Source organism: Lampetra fluviatilis, chromosome 67 (assembly GCF_964198595.1).
Source record: "Lampetra fluviatilis chromosome 67, kcLamFluv1.1, whole genome shotgun sequence".
Lineage (NCBI taxonomy): Eukaryota > Metazoa > Chordata > Hyperoartia > Petromyzontiformes > Petromyzontidae > Lampetra > Lampetra fluviatilis.
In genome coordinates, this window is record NC_136341.1 from 1,591,365 (window position 1) to 1,612,158 (window position 20,794).

Here is a 20,794-nt window from a genome sequence, read left to right on the forward strand (position 1 = left end):
TAACCACAACCACCACCAACAACAGCACAACCATCAGCACCACCAGCACCACCACCACCAGCACAACCACCACAAGCAGCAGCAGGAGGCACACGGAGCCCTGCTGCTGCTGCCGGTCCAGGAACTGGCGCATGAAGCTCTCACTGCACCACCAGCACAACCACAACCACCACCACCAGCACAACCATCAGCACAACCACAACCAGCACCATCACCACCACCACCAGCACAACCACCACAAGCAGCAGCAGCAGGCACACGGAGCCCTGCTGCTGCTGCCGGTCCAGGAACTGGCGCATGAAGCTCTCACTGCACCACCACCACCACAACCAGCACAACCACAACCAGCAACACAACCATCACCACCACCACCAGCACCACCACCACAAGCAGCAGCAGGAGGCACACGGAGCCCTGCTGCTGCTGCCGGTCCAGGAACTGCCGCATGAAGCTCTCACTGCAACACCAACAACACCACAACCACCACCACCACCACAACCATCAGCACCACCAGCACCACCACCACCAGCACAACCACCACAAGCAGCAGCAGGAGGCACACGGAGCCCTGCTGCTGCTGGCGGTCCAGGAACTGCCGCATGAAGCTCTCACTGCAACACCAACAACACCACAACCACCACCACCACCACCACAACCATCAGCACCACCAGCACCACCACCACCAGCACAACCACCACAAGCAGCAGCAGGAGGCACACGGAGCCCTGCTGCTGCTGGCGGTCCAGGAACTACCGCATGAAGCTCTCACTGCAACACCAACAACACCACAACCACCACCACCACCACCACAACCATCAGCACCACCAGCACCACCACCACCAGCACAACCACCACAAGCAGCAGCAGGAGGCACACGGAGCCCTGCTGCTGCTGGCGGTCCAGGAACTGCCGCATGAAGCTCTCACTGCAACACCAACAACACCACAACCACCACCACCACCACCACAACCATCAGCACCACCAGCACCACCACCACCAGCACAACCACCACAAGCAGCAGCAGGAGGCACACGGAGCCCTGCTGCTGCTGGCGGTCCAGGAACTGGCGCATGAAGCTCTCACTACACCACCAACACCACAACCAGCACAACCACCACCAGCACAACCAGCACAACCAGCACAACCATCACCACCACCATCAGCACAACCACCACAAGCAGCAGCAGGAGGCACACGGAGCCCTGCTGCTGCTGCCGGTCCAGGAACTGGCGCATGAAGCTCTCACTGCACCACCAACAACACCGCAACAACCACCATCAGCACCACCACCACAAGCACAACCATCAGCACAACTATCAGCACAACCACCATCAGCACCACCACAACCACCAGCACCACCACTACCAGCACCAGCACAACCACCATCAGCACAACCACCACCAGCACCAGCACAACCACCAGCACCACCACCAGCACAACCACCACCAACACAACCACCACCACCAGCACAACCGTCAGCACAACCAACAGCACAACCACAACCACCACCATCACCACCACCACCACCACAAGCAGCAGCAGGAGGCACACGGAGCCCTGCTGCTGCTGACGGTCCAGGAACTGGCGCATGAAGCTCTCACTGCACCACCAGCACAACCAGCACAACCACCACCAGCACAACCATCAGCACCAACAGCACCAGCACAACCACCACAAGCAGCAGCAGGAGGCACACGGAGCCCTGCTGCTGCTGGCGGTCCAGGAACTGGCGCATGAAGCTCTCACTGCACCACCAACACAACCACCACCAGCACAACCACCACCAGCACAACCAGCACCACCATCAGCACAACCACCACCACCATCAGCACCACCACCACAACCAGCAGCACAACCAGCACAACCACCACCAGCACAACCATCAGCACCACCACCATCAGCACCACCACAACCACCACCACCATCAGCACAACCACCACAAGCAGCAGCAGGAGGCACACGGAGCCCTGCTGCTGCTGGCGGTCCAGGAACTGACGCATGAAGCTCTCACTGCACCACCAACACCACAACCAGCACAACCACCACCAGCACAACCAGCACCACCATCAGCACAACCACCACCACCATCAGCACCACCACCACAACCAGCAGCACAACCAGCACAACCACCACAACCACAACCACCATCAGCACCACAAGCACAACCATCAGCACCACCAGCACAACCACAACCACCAGCACAACCAGCACAACCATCAGCACAACCACAACCACCATCAGCACCACCACCACAAGCACCAGCACAACCACCAGCACCACCACCAGCACAACCACCACCAACACAACCACCACCACCATCAGCACCACCACCACAAGCAGCAGCAGGAGGCACACGGAGCCCTGCTGCTGCTGCCGGTCCAGGAACTGGCGCATGAAGCTCTCACTGCACCACCAACACCACAACCACAACCACCACCAGCACAACCACCAGCACAACCATCACAACCATCAGCACCACCAACAGCACAACCATCAGCACAACCATCACAAACACAAGCACAACCACCAGCACCACCAGCAGCACAATCATCAGCACCACCACCAGCACCACCAGCACAACCACAACCACCAGCACAACCAGCACCAGCAGCACAACCATCAGCACAACCCTCAACACCACCACCACCACAACCACCAGCACCACCAGCAGCACAACCATCACCACCACCAGCACCAGCATCACCACAAACAACACCACCAGCACAACCACCACAACCATCACAACCATCACAACCATCAGCACAATCATCAGCACCACCATCAGCACCACAACCACCATCACCAGCACCACCACCAGCACCACCACCACCACCAGCACCACAACCACCACCACCACCAGCACCAGCATCACCAGCATCACCAGCACAACCACCACAACCACCACAACCACCACCAGCACCACCAACAACACCACCAGTACAACCACCACAACCACCACAACCATCACAACCATCAGCACAACCATCAGCACCACCAGCAACACCACCAACAACACCACCACCAACAACAGCACCAACAGCACCACAACCATCACCACAACCACCACCACCACCACAACCATCACAAACACAAGCACAACCACAACCATCAGCACCGCCACCACCACCAGCACAACCACAACCACCACCACCACCACAACCATCACAAACAAAAGCACAACCATCAGCACCACCAACAGTACTATCAGCACAACCATCAGCACCACCAACAGCAGCACAACCATCAGCACCACCACAACCAGCACAACCACAACCACCACCAGCAGCACAACCACCAGCACAACCATCACAACCATCAGTACCAGCACAACCAGCACCACCACCAGCACCACCACCAGCACAACCACCACAACCACAACCACCACCACCAGCAAAACTACCACCAGCACCACCACAACCACAACCATCAGCACCACCAACAACACCATCATCACCACCAGCACCACAACCACCACCACCAGCACAACCATCAGCACAACCAGCAGCACCACCACCACCACCAACAGCACAACCACCACCACAACCACCACCAGCACCACAACCACCATCACCAGCACAACCAGAACCACCACCACAACCACCACCAGCACAACCATCAGCACCACCATCAGCACCACCATCAGCACAACCACCACAAGCAGCAGCACACGGAGGGAGAAGTTGAGGGGGGATGGAGGGGGGGGGTGGGAGGGGGGGATGGAGGGTGGGAGGGGGGGATAGAGGGGGGGTTGAGGGGGGGGTTGAGGGGGGAGAAGCGGGTGGGGGTGGGAGGGGGGGATAGAGGGGGGGGTGGGAGGGGGGATGGAGGGGGGGGATGGAGTGGGGGGATGAAAGGAGGGGGGTGGGAGGGCGTAATGGAGGAGGGTGGGGGTGGGAGGGGGGAATGAGGGGTGGGGGTGGGAGGGTGTGATGGAGGGTGGGGGTGGGAGGGCGTAATGGAGGAGGGTGGGGGTGGGAGGGGGGAATGAGGGGTAAGGGATGGAGGGGGGGGGTAGCAGTCACCGTATCTTGAGGGGGGGATGGAGGGTGGGGGATGGAAGGGGGGATGGAGGGTGGGGGTGGGAGGGGGGGATGGAGGGTGGGGGTGGGAGGGGGGGATGGAGGGGGGGGGTGGGAGGGGGGGATGGAGGGTGGGGGTGGGAGGGGGGGATGGAGGGGGGGGGTGGGAGGGGGGGATAGAGGGTGGGGGTGGGAGGGGGGGATGGAGGGGGGGATGGAGGGTGGGGGTGATGGAGGGGGGGATGGAGGGTGGGGGTGATGGAGGGGGGGATGGAGGGTGGGGGGTGGGAGGGGGGGATGGAGGGTGGGATGGAGGGTGGGGGTGATGGAGGGGGGGATGGAGGGTGGGGGTGGGAGGGGGGGATGGAGGGTGGTGGTGGGAGGGGGGGATGGAGGGTGGGGGTGGGAGGGGGGGATGGAGGGTGGGGGTGGGAGGGGAGGATGGAGGGGGGGATGGAGGGTGGGGGTGATGGAGGGGGGGATGGAGGGTGGGGGTGGGAGGGGGGGATGGAGGGTGGGGGTGGGAGGGGGGGATGGAGGGTGGGGGTGGGAGGGGGGAATGAGGGGTAAGGGATGGAGGGGGGGGTAGCAGTCACCGTATCTTGAGGGGGGGATGGAGGGTGGGGGATGGAAGGGGGGATGGAGGGTGGGGGTGGGAGGGGGGGATGGAGGGTGGGGGTGGGAGGGGGGGGATGGAGGGGGGGGGTGGGAGGGGGGGATGGAGGGTGGGGGTGGGAGGGGGGGATGGAGGGGGGGGGGTGGGAGGGGGGGATAGAGGGTGGGGGTGGGAGGGGGGGGATGGAGGGGGGGATGGGAGGGTGGGGGTGATGGAGGGGGGGATGGAGGGTGGGGGTGATGGAGGGGGGGGATGGAGGGTGGGGGTGGGAGGGGGGGGATGGAGGGTGGGATGGAGGGTGGGGGTGATGGAGGGGGGGATGGAGGGTGGGGGTGGGAGGGGGGGGATGGAGGGTGGTGCTGGGAGGGGGGGGATGGAGGGTGGGGGTGGGAGGGGGGGATGGAGGGTGGGGGTGGGAGGGGAGGATGGAGGGGGGGATGGAGGGTGGGGGTGATGGAGGGGGGGATGGAGGGTGGGGGTGGGAGGGGGGGATGGAGGGTGGGGGTGGGAGGGGGGGGATGGAGGGTGGGGGTGGGAGGGGGGAATGAGGGGTAAGGGATGGAGGGGGGGGGTAGCAGTCACCGTATCTTGAGGGGGGGATGGAGGGTGGGGGATGGAGAGGGGGGATGGAGGGTGGGGGTGGGAGGGGGGGATGGAGGGTGGGGGTGGGAGGGGGGGGATGGAGGGGGGGGGTGGGAGGGGGGGATGGAGGGTGGGGGTGGGAGGGGGGGATGGAGGGGGGGGGTGGGAGGGGGGGATAGAGGGTGGGGGTGGGAGGGGGGGGATGGAGGGGGGGATGGAGGGTGGGGGTGATGGAGGGGGGGATGGAGGGTGGGGGTGATGGAGGGGGGGATGGAGGGTGGGGGTGGGAGGGGGGGATGGAGGGTGGGATGGAGGGTGGGGGTGATGGAGGGGGGGATGGAGGGTGGGGGTGGGAGGGGGGGGATGGAGGGTGGTGGTGGGAGGGGGGGATGGAGGGTGGGGGTGGGAGGGGGGGGATGGAGGGTGGGGGGTGGGAGGGGAGGATGGAGGGGGGGATGGAGGGTGGGGGTGATGGAGGGGGGGATGGAGGGTGGGGGTGGGAGGGGGGGATGGAGGGTGGGGGTGGGAGGGGGGGATGGAGGGTGGGGGTGGGAGGGGGGAATGAGGGGTAAGGGATGGAGGGGGGGGGTAGCAGTCACCGTATCTTGAGGGGGGGATGGAGGGTGGGGGATGGAAGGGGGGATGGAGGGTGGGGGTGGGAGGGGGGGATGGAGGGTGGGATGGAGGGGGGGGTAGCAGTCACCGTATCTTGAGGGGGGGATGGAGGGTGGGGGATGGAAGGGGGGATGGAGGGTGGGGGTGGGAGGGGGGGATGGAGGGTGGGGGTGGGAGGGGGGGATGGAGGGGGGGGGTGGGAGGGGGGGATGGAGGGTGGGGGTGGGAGGGGGGATGGAGGGGGGGGGTGGGAGGGGGGGATGGAGGGTGGGGGTGGGAGGGGGGGATGGAGGGGGGGGGTGGGAGGGGGGATGGAGGGGGGGGGTGGGAGGGGGGGATAGAGGGTGGGGGTGGAGGGGGGGATGGAGGGGGGGATGGAGGGTGGGGGTGATGGAGGGGGGGATGGAGGGTGGGGGTGATGGAGGGGGGGATGGAGGGTGGGGGTGGGAGGGGGGGATGGAGGGTGGGATGGAGGGTGGGGTGATGGAGGGGGGGATGGAGGGTGGGGGTGGGAGGGGGGGATGGAGGGTGGTGGTGGGAGGGGGGATGGAGGTGGGGTGGGGGGGATGGAGGGTGGGGGGGAGGGAGGATGGAGGGGGGGATGGAGGGTGGGGGTGATGGAGGGGGGGATGGAGGGTGGGGGTGGGAGGGGGGGATGGAGGGTGGGGGTGGGAGGGGGGGATGGAGGGTGGGGGTGGGAGGGGGGAATGAGGGGTAAGGGATGGAGGGGGGGGTAGCAGTCACCGTATCTTGAGGGGGGGATGGAGGGTGGGGGATGGAAGGGGGGATGGAGGGTGGGGGTGGGAGGGGGGATGGAGGGTGGGGGTGGGAGGGGGGGATGGAGGGGGGGGGTGGGAGGGGGGGATGGAGGGTGGGGGTGGGAGGGGGGGATGGAGGGGGGGGTGGGAGGGGGGGATAGAGGGTGGGGGTGGGAGGGGGGATGGAGGGGGGGATGGAGGGTGGGGGTGATGGAGGGGGGGATGGAGGGTGGGGGTGATGGAGGGGGGGATGGAGGGTGGGGGTGGGAGGGGGGGATGGAGGGTGGGATGGAGGGTGGGGGTGATGGAGGGGGGATGGAGGGTGGGGGTGGGAGGGGGGGATGGAGGGTGGTGCTGGGAGGGGGGGATGGAGGGTGGGGGTGGGAGGGGGGATGGAGGGTGGGGGTGGGAGGGGAGGATGGAGGGGGGATGGAGGGTGGGGGTGATGGAGGGGGGGATGGAGGGTGGGGGTGGGAGGGGGGGATGGAGGGTGGGGGTGGGAGGGGGGGATGGAGGGTGGGGTGGGAGGGGGGAATGAGGGGTAAGGGATGGAGGGGGGGGTAGCAGTCACCGTATCTTGAGGGGGGGATGGAGGGTGGGGGATGGAAGGGGGATGGAGGGTGGGGGTGGGAGGGGGGGATGGAGGGTGGGGGTGGGAGGGGGGATGGAGGGGGGGGGTGGGAGGGGGGGATGGAGGGTGGGGTGGGAGGGGGGGATGGAGGGGGGGGGTGGGAGGGGGGGATAGAGGGTGGGGGTGGGAGGGGGGGATGGAGGGGGGGATGGAGGGTGGGGGTGATGGAGGGGGGGATGGAGGGTGGGGGTGATGGAGGGGGGGATGGAGGGTGGGGGTGGGAGGGGGGGATGGAGGGTGGGATGGAGGGTGGGGGTGATGGAGGGGGGGATGGAGGGTGGGGGTGGAGGGGGGGATGGAGGGTGGTGGTGGGAGGGGGGGATGGAGGGTGGGGGTGGGAGGGGGGGATGGAGGGTGGGGTGGGAGGGGAGGATGGAGGGGGGGATGGAGGGTGGGGGTGATGGAGGGGGGGATGGAGGGTGGGGGTGGGAGGGGGGGATGGAGGGTGGGGGTGGGAGGGGGGGATGGAGGGTGGGGGTGGGAGGGGGAATGAGGGGTAAGGGATGGAGGGGGGGGTAGCAGTCACCGTATCTTGAGGGGGGGATGGAGGGTGGGGGATGGAAGGGGGGATGGAGGGTGGGGGTGGGAGGGGGGGATGGAGGGTGGGGGTGGGAGGGGGGGATGGAGGGGGGGGTGGGAGGGGGGGATGGAGGGTGGGGGTGGGAGGGGGGGATGGAGGGGGGGGGTGGGAGGGGGGGATAGAGGGTGGGGGTGGGAGGGGGGGATGGAGGGGGGGATGGAGGGTGGGGGTGATGGAGGGGGGGATGGAGGGTGGGGGTGATGGAGGGGGGGATGGAGGGTGGGGGTGGGAGGGGGGGATGGAGGGTGGGATGGAGGGTGGGGGTGATGAGGGGGGGATGGAGGGTGGGGGTGGGAGGGGGGGATGGAGGGTGGTGGTGGGAGGGGGGGGATGGAGGGTGGGGGTGGGAGGGGGGGATGGAGGGTGGGGGTGGGAGGGGAGGATGGAGGGGGGGATGGAGGGTGGGGGTGATGGAGGGGGGGATGGAGGGTGGGGGTGGGAGGGGGGGATGGAGGGTGGGGGTGGGAGGGGGGGATGGAGGGTGGGGGTGGGAGGGGGGAATCAGGGGTAAGGGATGGAGGGGGGGGTAGCAGTCACCGTATCTTGAGGGGGGGATGGAGGGTGGGGATGGAAGGGGGGATGGAGGGTGGGGGTGGGAGGGGGGATGGAGGGTGGGGGTGGGAGGGGGGATGGAGGGGGGGGGTGGGAGGGGGGGATGGAGGGTGGGGGTGGGAGGGGGGGATGGAGGGGGGGGGTGGGAGGGGGGGATAGAGGGTGGGGGTGGGAGGGGGGGATGGAGGGGGGGATGGAGGGTGGGGGTGATGGAGGGGGGGATGGAGGGTGGGGGTGATGGAGGGGGGGATGGAGGGTGGGGGTGGGAGGGGGGATGGAGGGTGGGATGGAGGGTGGGGGTGATGGAGGGGGGGATGGAGGGTGGGGGTGGGAGGGGGGGATGGAGGGTGGTGGTGGAGGGGGGGATGGAGGGTGGGGGTGGGAGGGGGGGATGGAGGGTGGGGGTGGGAGGGGAGGATGGAGGGGGGGATGGAGGGTGGGGGTGATGGAGGGGGGGATGGAGGGTGGGGGTGGGAGGGGGGATGGAGGGTGGGGGTGGGAGGGGGGGATGGAGGGTGGGGGTGGGAGGGGGGGATGGAGGGTGGGGGTGGGAGGGGGGGATGGAGGGGGGGATGGAGGGTGGGGGTGGGAGGGGGGGATGGAGGGTGGGGGTGGGAGGGGGGGATGGAGGGTGGGGGTGGGAGGGGGGGATGGAGGGTGGGGTGGGAGGGGGAATGAGGGGTAAGGGATGGAGGGGGGGGTAGCAGTCACCGTATCTTGAGGGGGGGATGGAGGGTGGGGGATGGAAGGGGGGATGGAGGGTGGGGGTGGGAGGGGGGGATGGAGGGTGGGGGTGGGAGGGGGGGATGGAGGGGGGGGGTGGGAGGGGGGGATGGAGGGTGGGGGTGGGAGGGGGGGATGGAGGGGGGGGGTGGGAGGGGTGGATAGAGGGTGGGGGTGGGAGGGGGGGATGGAGGGGGGGATGGAGGGTGGGGGTGATGGAGGGGGGGATGGAGGGTGGGGGTGATGGAGGGGGGGATGGAGGGTGGGGGTGGGAGGGAAGGATGGAGGGTGGGATGGAGGGTGGGGGTGATGGAGGGGGGGATGGAGGGTGGGGGTGGGAGGGGGGGGATGGAGGGTGGTGGTGGAGGGGGGGATGGAGGGTGGGGGTGGGAGGGGAGGGTGGGGGTGGGAGGGGAGGATGGAGGGGGGGATGGAGGGTGGGGGTGATGGAGGGGGGGATGGAGGGTGGGGTGGGAGGGGGGGATGGAGGGTGGGGGTGGGAGGGGGGGATGGAGGGTGGGGGTGGGAGGGGGGGATGGAGGGTGGGGGTGGGAGGGGGGGATGGAGGGGGGGATGGAGGGTGGGGGTGGGAGGGGGGGATGGAGGGTGGGGGTGGGAGGGGGGGATGGAGGGTGGGGGTGGGAGGGGGGGATGGAGGGTGGGGGTGGGAGGGGGGGATGGAGGGTGGGGGTGGGAGGGGGGGATGGAGGGGGGGATGGAGGGTGGGGGTGGGAGGGGGGGATGGAGGGTGGGGGTGGGAGGGGAGGATGGAGGGGGGGATGGAGGGTGGGGGTGATGGAGGGGGGGATGGAGGGTGGGGGTGGGAGGGGGGGATGGAGGGGGGATGGAGGGTGGGGGTGGGAGGGGGGGATGGAGGGTGGGGGTGGGAGGGGAGGATGGAGGGGGGATGGAGGGTGGGGGTGATGGAGGGGGGGATGGAGGGTGGGGGTGGGAGGGGGGGATGGAGGGTGGGGGTGGGAGGGGGGATGGAGGGTGGGGGTGGGAGGGGGGGATGGAGGGTGGGGTGGGAGGGGGGGATAGAGGGGGGGATGGAGGGTGGGGGTGATGGAGGGGGGGATGGAGGGTGGGGGTGGGAGGGGGGGATGGAGGGTGGGGGTGGGAGGGGGGGATGGAGGGGGGGGATGGAGGGGTGGGGGTGGGAGGGGGGGATGGAGGGGGGATGGAGGGTGGGGGGTGGGAGGGGGGGATGGAGGGGGGGGGTGGGAGGGGGGATGGAGGGTGGGGGTGGGAGGGGGGGATGGAGGGTGGGGGTGGGAGGTGGGGGTGGGAGGGGGGGATGGAGGGGGGGATGGAGGGTGGGGGTGATGGAGGGGGGGATGGAGGGTGGGGGTGGGAGGGGGGGATAGAGGGTGGGGGTGGGAGGGGGGATGGAGGGTGGGGGTGGGAGGGGGGGATGGAGGGGGGGATGGAGAGTGGGGGTGATGGAGGGGGGATGGAGGGTGGGGGTGGGAGGGGGGGATGGAGGGTGGGGGTGATGGAGGGGGGGATGGAGGGTGGGGGTGGAGGGGGGGATGGAGGGGGGGGATGGAGGGAGGGGGGGATGGAGGGGGGGGGGTGGGACGGGGGGATGGAGGGTGGGGGTGGGAGTGGGGGATGGAGGGTGGGGGTGATGGAGGGGGGATGGAGGGTGGGGGTGGGAGGGGGGATGGAGGGGGGGGATGGAGGGTGGGGGTGGGAGGGGGGGATGGAGGGGGGGGATGGAGGGTGGGGGTGGGAGGGGGGGATGGAGGGGGGGATGGAGGGTGGGGGTGGGAGGGGGGGATGGAGGGGGGGGGTGGGAGGGGGGGATGGAGGGTGGGGGTGGGAGGGGGGGATGGAGGGTGGGGGTGGGAGGTGGGGGTGGGAGGGGGGGATGGAGGGGGGGATGGAGGGTGGGGGTGATGGAGGGGGGGATGGAGGGGTGGGGGTGGGAGGGGGGGATGGAGGGTGGGGGTGGGAGGGGGGGATGGAGGGTGGGGGTGGGAGGGGGGGATGGAGGGGGGGATGGAGAGTGGGGGTGATGGAGGGGGGATGGAGGGTGGGGGTGGGAGGGGGGGATGGAGGGTGGGGGTGATGGAGGGGGGATGGAGGGTGGGGGTGGGAGGGGGGGATGGAGGGGGGGGATGGAGGGAGGGGGGGATGGAGGGGGGGGGTGGGACGGGGGGATGGAGGGTGGGGGTGGGAGTGGGGGATGGAGGGTGGGGGTGATGGAGGGGGGATGGAGGGTGGGGGTGGGAGGGGGGATGGAGGGGGGGGATGGAGGGTGGGGGTGGGAGGGGGGGATGGAGGGGGGGATGGAGGGTGGGGGTGGGAGGGGGGGATGGAGGGGGGGATGGAGGGTGGGGGTGGGAGGGGGGGATGGAGGGGGGGGTGGGAGTGGGGGATGGAGGGTGGGGGTGATGGAGGGGGGATGGAGGGTGGGGGTGGGAGGGGGGATGGAGGGGGGGGATGGAGGGTGGGGGTGGGAGGGGGGGATGGAGGGGGGGATGGAGGGTGGGGGTGGGAGGGGGGGATGGAGGGGGGGATGGAGGGTGGGGGTGGGAGAGGGGGATGGAGGGGGGGGGTGGGAGGGGGGGATGGAGGGTGGGGGTGGGAGGGGGGGATGGAGGGTGGGGGTGGGAGGTGGGGGTGGGAGGGGGGGATGGAGGGGGGGATGGAGGGTGGGGGTGATGGAGAGGGGGATGGAGGGTGGGGGTGGAGGGGGGGATGGAGGGTGGGGGTGGGAGGGGGGGATGGAGGGTGGGGGTGGGAGGGGGGGATGGAGGGGGGGATGGAGAGTGGGGGTGATGGAGGGGGGATGGAGGGTGGGGGTGGGAGGGGGGGATGGAGGGTGGGGGTGATGGAGGGGGGATGGAGGGTGGGGGTGGGAGGGGGGGATGGAGGGGGGGGATGGAGGGAGGGGGGGATGGAGGGGGGGGGGTGGGACGGGGGGATGGAGGGTGGGGGTGGGAGTGGGGGATGGAGGGTGGGGGTGATGGAGGGGGGATGGAGGGTGGGGGTGGGAGGGGGGATGGAGGGGGGGGATGGAGGGTGGGGGTGGGAGGGGGGGATGGAGGGGGGGGATGGAGGGTGGGGGTGGGAGGGGGGGATGGAGGGGGGGATGGAGGGTGGGGGTGGGAGGGGGGGATGGAGGGGGGGGTGGGAGGGGGGGATGGAGGGTGGGGGTGGGAGGGGGGGATGGAGGGGGGGGATGGGGGGGGGAATGAGTGGTAGGGGATGGAGGGGGGGGTAGCAGTCACCGTATCTTGGGCACGGAGAAGAGTGAGGGCAGCTTGGAGATCTTCACCATCTGGGGCTTGTTGGGGAACCGCTCGAAGATGCGCAGGCGCAGCGGCAGCTTCTCCTTCGTGTCGGCGTTCGCCTCGCTCTGCTTCAGCTGCTCCATCGCGCGGGGACGGAGAGGCAGAGCGAGAGAGAGACGGAGAGACAGAGAGAGAGACAGAGAGAGAGACAGAGAGAGAGACAGAGAGACAGACAGAGAGACAGACAGAGAGGGAGATCACAGAGAGAGAGACTAAGGGAGAGACAGAGAGAGACAGAGAGAAGGAGAGAGAGACAGAGAGACAGAGGGAGAGAGAGAGAGAGACAGAGAGAGAGAGACAGAGAGAGAGAGAGAGACAGAGAGAGAGAGACAGAGAGACAGAGAGAGAGACAGAGAGACAGAGGGAGAGAGAGACAGAGAGAGACGGAGAGACAGAGAGAGACGGAGAGACAGAGAGAGAGAGAGAGACAGAGAGAGAGAGACAGAGAGAGAGAGAGAGACAGAGAGAGAGAGACAGAGAGAGAGAGACAGAGAGACAGATTTTGATTTTTGAATGTCTTTATTCCGGCACCCTCTGCCCAGTGCAGTGGCGCCCATGTGCGCGATATAAACCAACCACAAAAACCACACCGCACAACCACAAAAAACGTCGCGCCCGCTTCAGTGTCCAGGCACTATTCGCACCGGTCACCCCTGAGGGGGGGGGGGGGGGTTCTGGGGGGGGGCGGAGGGGGGGCATCCGGTCAGGGGGGGGGAGGGAGTCAAACACAAACAGGACCGCGCCGTCATCGACCGTACACAGGGCGTCCCGCGCCCTACCCCACCGCGGGAGGAACTCCCCCTCGGCCGCCGTCAGCCTGTGGTGGGCGAATTCTAGCCGCACGCGCGCCTTTATCAGGGCCTGCGCCACCTGCAGCACCCCCGCGCCGCCGACCTTTCCTTCCAGCGCGCGTTTCCTCGTCGTGTACGTTGCGAGCTTCGCTTGCGCGCACACAAAGTTCGCCACGTCCCTGACGGGCCCCGCCACGCCGGTCACCCCATGTATGTACGCGCTCTCTCGGGCCGGAACGTCCAGCCTCCGGAGCACCGCCTTCACGAAGGCCAAGAGTGGCGCCAGCCTCGCGCACTGGAGGTACGCGTGAACCACATCCTCCCGCACCCCACAGAACGCACACGTGTCCGGGGTCCCCGGCACGGCGCGGCTGACCCACACGGCCGTTGGCAGCGTGCGGTGCACCAGCCGCCACTGAAGGTCACCGCAACGCTTGGTGGTGGGAGGGCGGTACAAGTTTTTCCACTGGGGCCCCGCAGTGTCCAGCGCGCCAAAGTGTTCCCTCCACCCCGTGTCCGGCTGGCCCACCAGCTCCGCGCTCAGCACCGCCTTCAGACAGGCGTCGTACAGCCGCGTTTTTTGCGCGCCTTCGAGCGGCACCTCGGTACACCCCGCCATGCGCAGCAGCGTCCCGCCCTCCACGTGGCCGTCGGGGGCGCGGACCGAAAAGGCCAGCGGAGGGAACGGGGGGGTGTCCTCCTCCCCGACCTCCGCCAGCCGGACGCCCAGCGCCTGCATCGCCCGCAGGGCCTCCCTCAGCACCTTCGCGCCCGCCAGGACCGTGCGGCGTCCGGCCGCTCCGGAAATTTCGAGGGCCGTCCGCCACGCGTCCCGTCCGGGCGCCAGCAGGTCACCGACCCGTCCGATGCCGCATTCGGCAAAGCGCCTGGCCAGGGCATGCTCACCCCGCAAGCCAGGCAGGACTGCATTGGCGAACAAGGGCTCCCCCACGAAGTGGGCCGCCCTGTATCCGCCGCCGACCCGCGCCCAATCCAGCGTCGACCACGCGTCCATCATGCCGCGGTAGACCGCGGGCAGCGAGGCTCGGTCCACGATGGCCTGGTCCGTCAGGAACAGCTCCCGGGCGTACCCCAGACGCCCGGCGCGCCGCAGCAGGCCGAGGGCCAGGGGCCGCCCGGGCCGTCCCTCCCCCCCGTACAACAGTCGCTGCGCTTGTTGGATCCTGAAGGTCCGGATTCGCGCCGCTACGTGCACGAGGCCCTGTCCCCCCTCCGCCACCGGCAGACACAGGACCCCTGGCCTCTGCCAGTGGTGACCGTGCCACACGAAGGCGGTGAAGCGCTTCTGTATCCGCGCCACTAGCCCCGCCGGAGGTTCCAGCGCTTTGGCTTTGTGCCAGAGGAGTGCCGCGGCCAAATTGTTGACTACAAGTACCCTCCCCCGGTACGCCATTCCCGGGGCGAACCGGGCCCACGCCGCCAGCGTCGCGTCAATTTTTCCCTCTACCTCTACCCAATTTTGTTCCACCTCAACCGGGCTTCCCAGATGTACCCCGAGGTAGCGGGCTCCCCCCGCGCCCCAGGCGACGCCTCCCGGGAGCGCCAGTGAGCCCACCACCCCGCCCGGTCTCAGCGCTATCGCTTTGCTCTTTTCCCAATTTACGCTGGCGGCGGAGGCCCTCTCGTAGAGACGGACCGCGCCTCGGACCGCCTCCATGTCTTGCGCGCCCGTCACTACGACGCACACATCGTCAGCGTACGCCGAGAGCGTGATCGGCGCGTCGCCCGCACCCGGGAACTGAAACCCCCCCAGCGTACCCCGCAGCCGCCGCAGGAGAGGCTCTATACACAAGGTGTACAGAATACCGGACAGAGGACACCCCTGCCGGACCCCTCCCCCGACGGCCAAGGGGGCGCCAAGCCTGCCATTTATTTTAGTGAGGCTACTCACCTCCGTATACAGGAGGCGCACCTGCGCCCTGAAGGTTGGCCCTACCCCGTATGCCTCCAACGCCCTGTACATATACGCGTGTGAGACACGGTCGAAGGCCTTCGCCTGATCTAAAAACAAGAGGCCTGCATCAACGCTGTGGGCGGCGGCGAGGTCCATGATGTCCCGCACCACCCCGACGTTGTCATGTATGGCTCTCCCCGGGACGCAGTACGACTGATCCGGGTGCACGAGGCTCCCCGCCACGGTCTTCAGGCGGTTCGCCAGGGCTTTAGCCAAAACCTTACAGTCCGTGCATAGCACGGACACCGGCCTCCAGTTGTCTAAGCGGCGCAGGTCACCCTTTTTTGGGAGCAGGGTCACCACCGCGCGCCTGCTGCTCTGCGGCAGCACCCCCGACCGGAGGCTCTCGCGCAGTACGTCGGCGAGCGCCGGTCCGAGCTCGCTCCAGAAAGTCGTGTAAAACTCGGTAGGAAGGCCGTCTATGCCGGGGGTCTTCCCCGCGGCGAGACTCCTCACCGCGGCCTCCAGCTCCGTCATGGTGACCTGTTCGTCGAGCAGTTTGGCGTCAGGCGGAGCCAACCTGGGGACGCCCTCCAGGAGTTCCGCCACCGCCTCCTCGTCAATTTTCTTCTCAGAAAAAAGCCGTCCGTAATACCCATTGACGAGGCGCACGATTCCCTCCCCGTCACACCGGGTCTCTCCGTCCGGCCCCGTCAGGCTGGTGATGTCGGCCCGCTGGGCCCGCGTGGCCCCCTGCCTGAAGAAGGCTTTCGTCGGCGCGTCCATACTGTACAGGTGGGTCATCTTCCGGCCCACAAACCCCCTGTATGCGTCATTGTCCGAGACGGCCCTCAGGAGCCGCTGTTGTTCCCGCAGCTCCCTGCAGCCCTCGGCGGCGGGGTGGTGGCCCAGTGCCTCCTCCACCGCCAGCACCCGGGCCCGGAGAACCTCCTCCTCCTCGCGCCGGGCCACGACGTGTTGGCCCATGTAGGCCCTCGCCAACACCCCCACCTGGGCCTTCCCATTGTCCCACCACTGCTGGAGGGTGGCGAAACGGCCCCGTCTCTCCTCCCACACCTTCCAAAAGGCCCGGAAGGCCGCCCGAAATCCACCATCGTCCAGCAGGTTCACGTTCAGTTTCCAATACGGCCGCCCTTGCCCACCGTGAGGGAGATGCAGGCGCACGTACACCATGTGGTGGTCGGAGAAACCGGGGGGAACCACCCCGCTCTCACCGAGCAGGCTGGCCCCCCCGGCCGTGACGTACACCCGATCTAGCCTGGCCAGGCTCGGCCGCCCCCCCGCACCGCACCTGGTCCATGTGTACTGCTGCCGGCCCGGGTTTTGGAGCCGCCACGTGTCGAGTAGTCCGTGGTCGGCCACGACGGCCGCCCACTCTCTTGCAGATTCGGGGTGTGGTTCTGGCCCAGTTCGGTCGAGGGAGGGTTGGAGCGTGCAATTAAAATCGCCCCCCACGATCGTGACCGCCCCCTCGACGCCGTCGGTCTCCGCCACCACCCGCCGTAGTTCGCCCTTGAAAAACACGGCCCTGTCCCTCGACTTGCTGGGCGCGTACACATTTATCACGCGGGCCTTGGTGCCGGCGAGCACCATGTCCGCCACGACGAGGTGGCCGGCCACTACCTCCCGAAAAGTCAGGGCGTCCGGGGCGAAGGTCCGGGAGCACACCACCGCGACCCCCGCCGCCCCGTTCACCCCGTTGCTAAAGAAAAAGGAGCGCCCGTGCAGCAGCTGCTGGCGGCTCGGCTGTAGCGCGGCGTCTAGGTGGGTTTCTTGTATTAAAGCCACGTCGACCGCCTGATCGTCGAGGAGCCTGCACAGCCGGCGCCACCGGTCCTCGCTGCGCAGACCGTTACAATTTATGGTCGCGACAACTACTTGTGGTCCCATCGCGGCGTTCAGGGGAGGTCCACGCGCCCTGCCGCCTTTGAGGCCTCCTTTGAGGCCGCCTTCCCCTTCCCGCGCAGCCTCGTCATCATTCCTTTAATACGGTAGCGTTCCCTCGGAGTGCAGCCGTACTCTGCCGGCCGCCGGCAGATCTCCTGCGCCGTGGAGAGGAACGCGTCCGCGTCCGGGAAAGCCTTTTTGGAAAACACCCTCTTGCCATAGTTGTCTCTAAAGAAGGCAAGGATGGTCTGCGCGGGCATTTTCCTATCCGGCTCCACCAGGCCGCAGCTCCACTCGCTCCCGCAGACGCTGCCTCCGTCGCCCTCACACACGGTGTAGGCGTCGTCGTCGTCGTCTACGTCATCGTCGCCGCCGCCTCCTCCCGGGGCGCCGCAGTCTTCATTGTCGCCGCCGCCCGCCCCGGCGTCCGCGCGCCCGTCGCGGTCACCCCCGGGGTCAGCGTCCGCTGCCCACCACCGTGGGCCCAGGGCGCCGCTCGGACCGGGGCGACTCTCGTCGTCCGGCTCGACGGGCGCTCCCTCGGCCGCCGTCGTCGCCGGCTGCAGCGCACCTCCGTCGCCGCTGCGGGTGTCCGCCTCTGGGGGGGGGGTGGGGGGGTGGGGGGTGGGGGGGGTGGGGGGGGTGGGGGGGGGTGGTGGGGGGGGGGTGGGGGGGGGTGGTGGGGGGGGTGGGGCGGGGGGGTGGGGGGTGGGGGGGGGTGATGGGGGGGGTGGGGTGGGGGGGTGGGGAGTGGGGGGGTTGGGGTGGGGGGTGGGGGGTGGGGTTGTTCCATGGTCCATCTCTTCCCCCCGTGCCGCGATCTCAGCGTTCTCGGGCTGCCCCGCCGCGTCTCCATCGATGCCGGCCGTGCGCTTTGGGGGGGCGCCTTCGTGCTCCCCCTCCGCGTGCCCGTTCTTCGCCTTCCTCTTGGCCCTTTGTTTCTTTCGGCTCCCTTCAACCGTGACGAAGCCGGCGGAGTCGTCCCCCGGCGCCTGCGCGTCGCCGCCTGGTTCCGCTCCCGGCGGGTCGTGGCTGATGATCTGCCGCTCCCGCCGGTCCTGCCGCTCGTCCTGCTGCGGCTGCTGTTCCAGTTGCTGCTGCTGCGGCTGCTGCTGCTGCTGTTGTTTCTGCTGCTGCGGCTGCTGCTGCTGTTGCTGCTGCTGCTGCTGCTGCGGCTGCTGCCGCTGCTGTTCCGGTTGCTGCTGCTGCTGCGGCTGCTGCTGCTGCTGTTGTTTCTGCTGCTGCGGCTGCTGCTGCTGCTGCTGCTGGTTCTGTTGCTGCGTCTGTTGCTGGTGCTGCGCCTCTGGCCGCCCCCACTGTCCCGGCGTCGTCGCGGCAGGTGGCGCGGCCACCCCGCTCACCTTGCTCGGGCAGTTTCTGCGGGCGTGGCCCGATTTGCCACACCCGTAGCACCGGAGTCCAACCGATGAGGCATACACCGTGTACGTGCATTTGTTTATGGTGTATTTTAGTGTAACGTCAAGCTCCTCGGCCCCATTTTTCAGGACCATGAACACTTGCCGCTGCAGTGCCTTGACGTGCGTGAGGGCAGTGTTGGTCGTTCGCATGGGCAATGTCGTGATACTCGACACGGCCGTGCCGAAACGCTGCAGGTCGTTGCGCAGCTCGGCGTTGGAGAGGTACGGCGGCGTGCCGGAGAGCAGCACGCGGACCGCGGGTGAGGCAAGCGGGGCGCATTGTACATACAGCTCCCCGACCGTGAGCCCCTTCTCGACGACGCGCGCCACCATCTCCTCCTCCGCCACGTACACGGTGACACCGCGGTTTTGGCGCTGGACGGCCCTGACGTTGGCGGGGCCGACGCACGCGGCCACCGCGACGGCGACAGCTTCGGCAGTTACCTCCGGCGGAGGAAACGCCACGAGGCCGTTCCTCCGCGTGAGGCTCATCATCCTCGCGTCCTCCTCCTCCGCGCGCTGGCGCTGCGCCATGATGGCGGCGGCAGAACACCTGTGCGCTGTGTCGTTGGGGTGTTTGCTGCTGATGCTGTTTTCGTTGTCGTTGTTGTTTTTGTCAAAATAATCGTAGAAATAAATAACAAGTGATAGAAAAAAGTAATAACCCCCCGACACAACAAACACACAACACACACCTGAAACCAATCACCAGACAGACAGACAAACACACACACGCACAGACAAGCACACACACGCGCAGGACAAACACACAGACGAACACACACACGACCGAACCAACGAGTAAACAAACGAAAACGAATAATCACACCGACATACAAATAACAAAACGACAGATAAATGAAAAAACGCACGCGCAATCAAACACACAAACCAACCACTCACCCAACAGACAAGCAGGCCAGACCCACGTGGTGCCGATCCAGGTACAAAGCACCAGGCCAACACACAACGCGACCAGCCAAGCAGACAAACAGACAAACGAACACACTGCCAAACACACAAACCAGCCAAACACACACAAAACAAAACAAAACAACACACAACACAAAACAACCAGACAAGTCACAACACAAACCAAACACTCTCCAAGCAGACAAGCAGGCCAGACCCACGTGGTGCTGATCCAGGTACAAAGCACCAGGTCAACACACAACGCGACCAGGCCAAGCAGACAACCAAACAAAACAAACACACAGACAAACACACAAACCAGACAGACACCCACACAGCACAAACCAAACACAACACAAACACAACCAAACACTCACCAGGCAGACAGAGCAGGCCAGACCCACGTGGTGCCGATCCAGGTAACAAAGCACCAGGCCCACACACAACGCGACCAGTCCAAGCAGACAAACGAACACACAGACAAACACACGACACAGACACAGACACACACAACAGTAGTAATAGCAACCTGTTTCTACAGCAGGCTGACCCCCGGGATGAGAAAACAGAATAAACTAGAGTTTTTCCTAGTTAACTCTCTCTAGGCCAGGCTCAGGCTCTCACCTGAGCCCAGGCCTCCATCCGCTCACCTGGCATAGCAGGAGCGACTACTAGGTGTGGCCTCTCCGCACGGGGGCGAGAGAGAGAGAGAGAGAGAGAGAGAGAGAGAGAGAGACGGAGAGACAGAGAGAGAGAGAGACAGAGAGACAGAGAGAGAGACAGAGAGAGAGAGACAAAGAGACAGAGAGACAGAGAGACAGACTTTGACTTTTATAACAATTGTATTCCTCCTGCACCAATGGCGCCGGAGCCTTTCCGTGCATCACAACGAACGTACACGCCTTCATGGCAACAGCATTCACTTCATTTGCTCGCCAAACAAAATGTACATGCCTTCATGGCAACAACATACACTTCACTGATCGTCACGCAACACATCGCCACCGCATCGCAGTCAATGTCCGGTGTGCGCGTCGTTCAGGTTCCGGCGCAAATTGCACTGAAACAAGTCCAAGTGCATTCGCTGTGATCGTCTCATGGCACCACCAAGCACTGCTCAGCCATCGCGCACCACATCGCCACCGCCTCACAGTCAGTGTCCGGCGTGCGCGATGTCCAGACATTCACGGTCCCTTGCCTAAATCACCGGCCCTCCCTCCCCCACATCTTCACCCTCCATCTCAACCGACGACAGTGATGATGGTGGTGGCGGTGGCGTCTTCAAGGCCCCCAAGGCCTCGGGCGGGAAGGGGGTGGTGGGTGGGGGTGAGGGCTGTTTCTGGACTTTGCTCATCAGAGCTTTCACCCGGAACATCTCCTGGCGGCTATATCCATACCTGCTCGGGTCTTGGACGACGCGCCGAGCCACGCTCATGAAGCTTCCCCTATTGGGGAAGCTGTCCCGCACTCGA

At 67.0% G+C, this 20,794-nt stretch overlaps 1 protein-coding gene across 1 annotated transcript in view; it reads right to left on the bottom strand.

Annotated features, from left to right (window-relative positions):
- Positions 1–1,597: 1,597 nt before the first annotated feature.
- LOC144952385 (sodium leak channel NALCN-like) overlaps positions 1,598–20,794 on the bottom strand; it is a 94,780-nt gene continuing 75,583 nt past the window's right edge. Inside the window, exons 15-16 of the mRNA XM_078882777.1 lie at positions 12,316–12,452; positions 1,598–1,745 (exon numbers count right to left, since the gene is read on the bottom strand). Of these exons, the coding sequence (XP_078738903.1) occupies positions 1,598–1,745; positions 12,316–12,452 (285 nt within the window). The remainder of the gene's footprint in view (positions 1,746–12,315; positions 12,453–20,794) is intronic.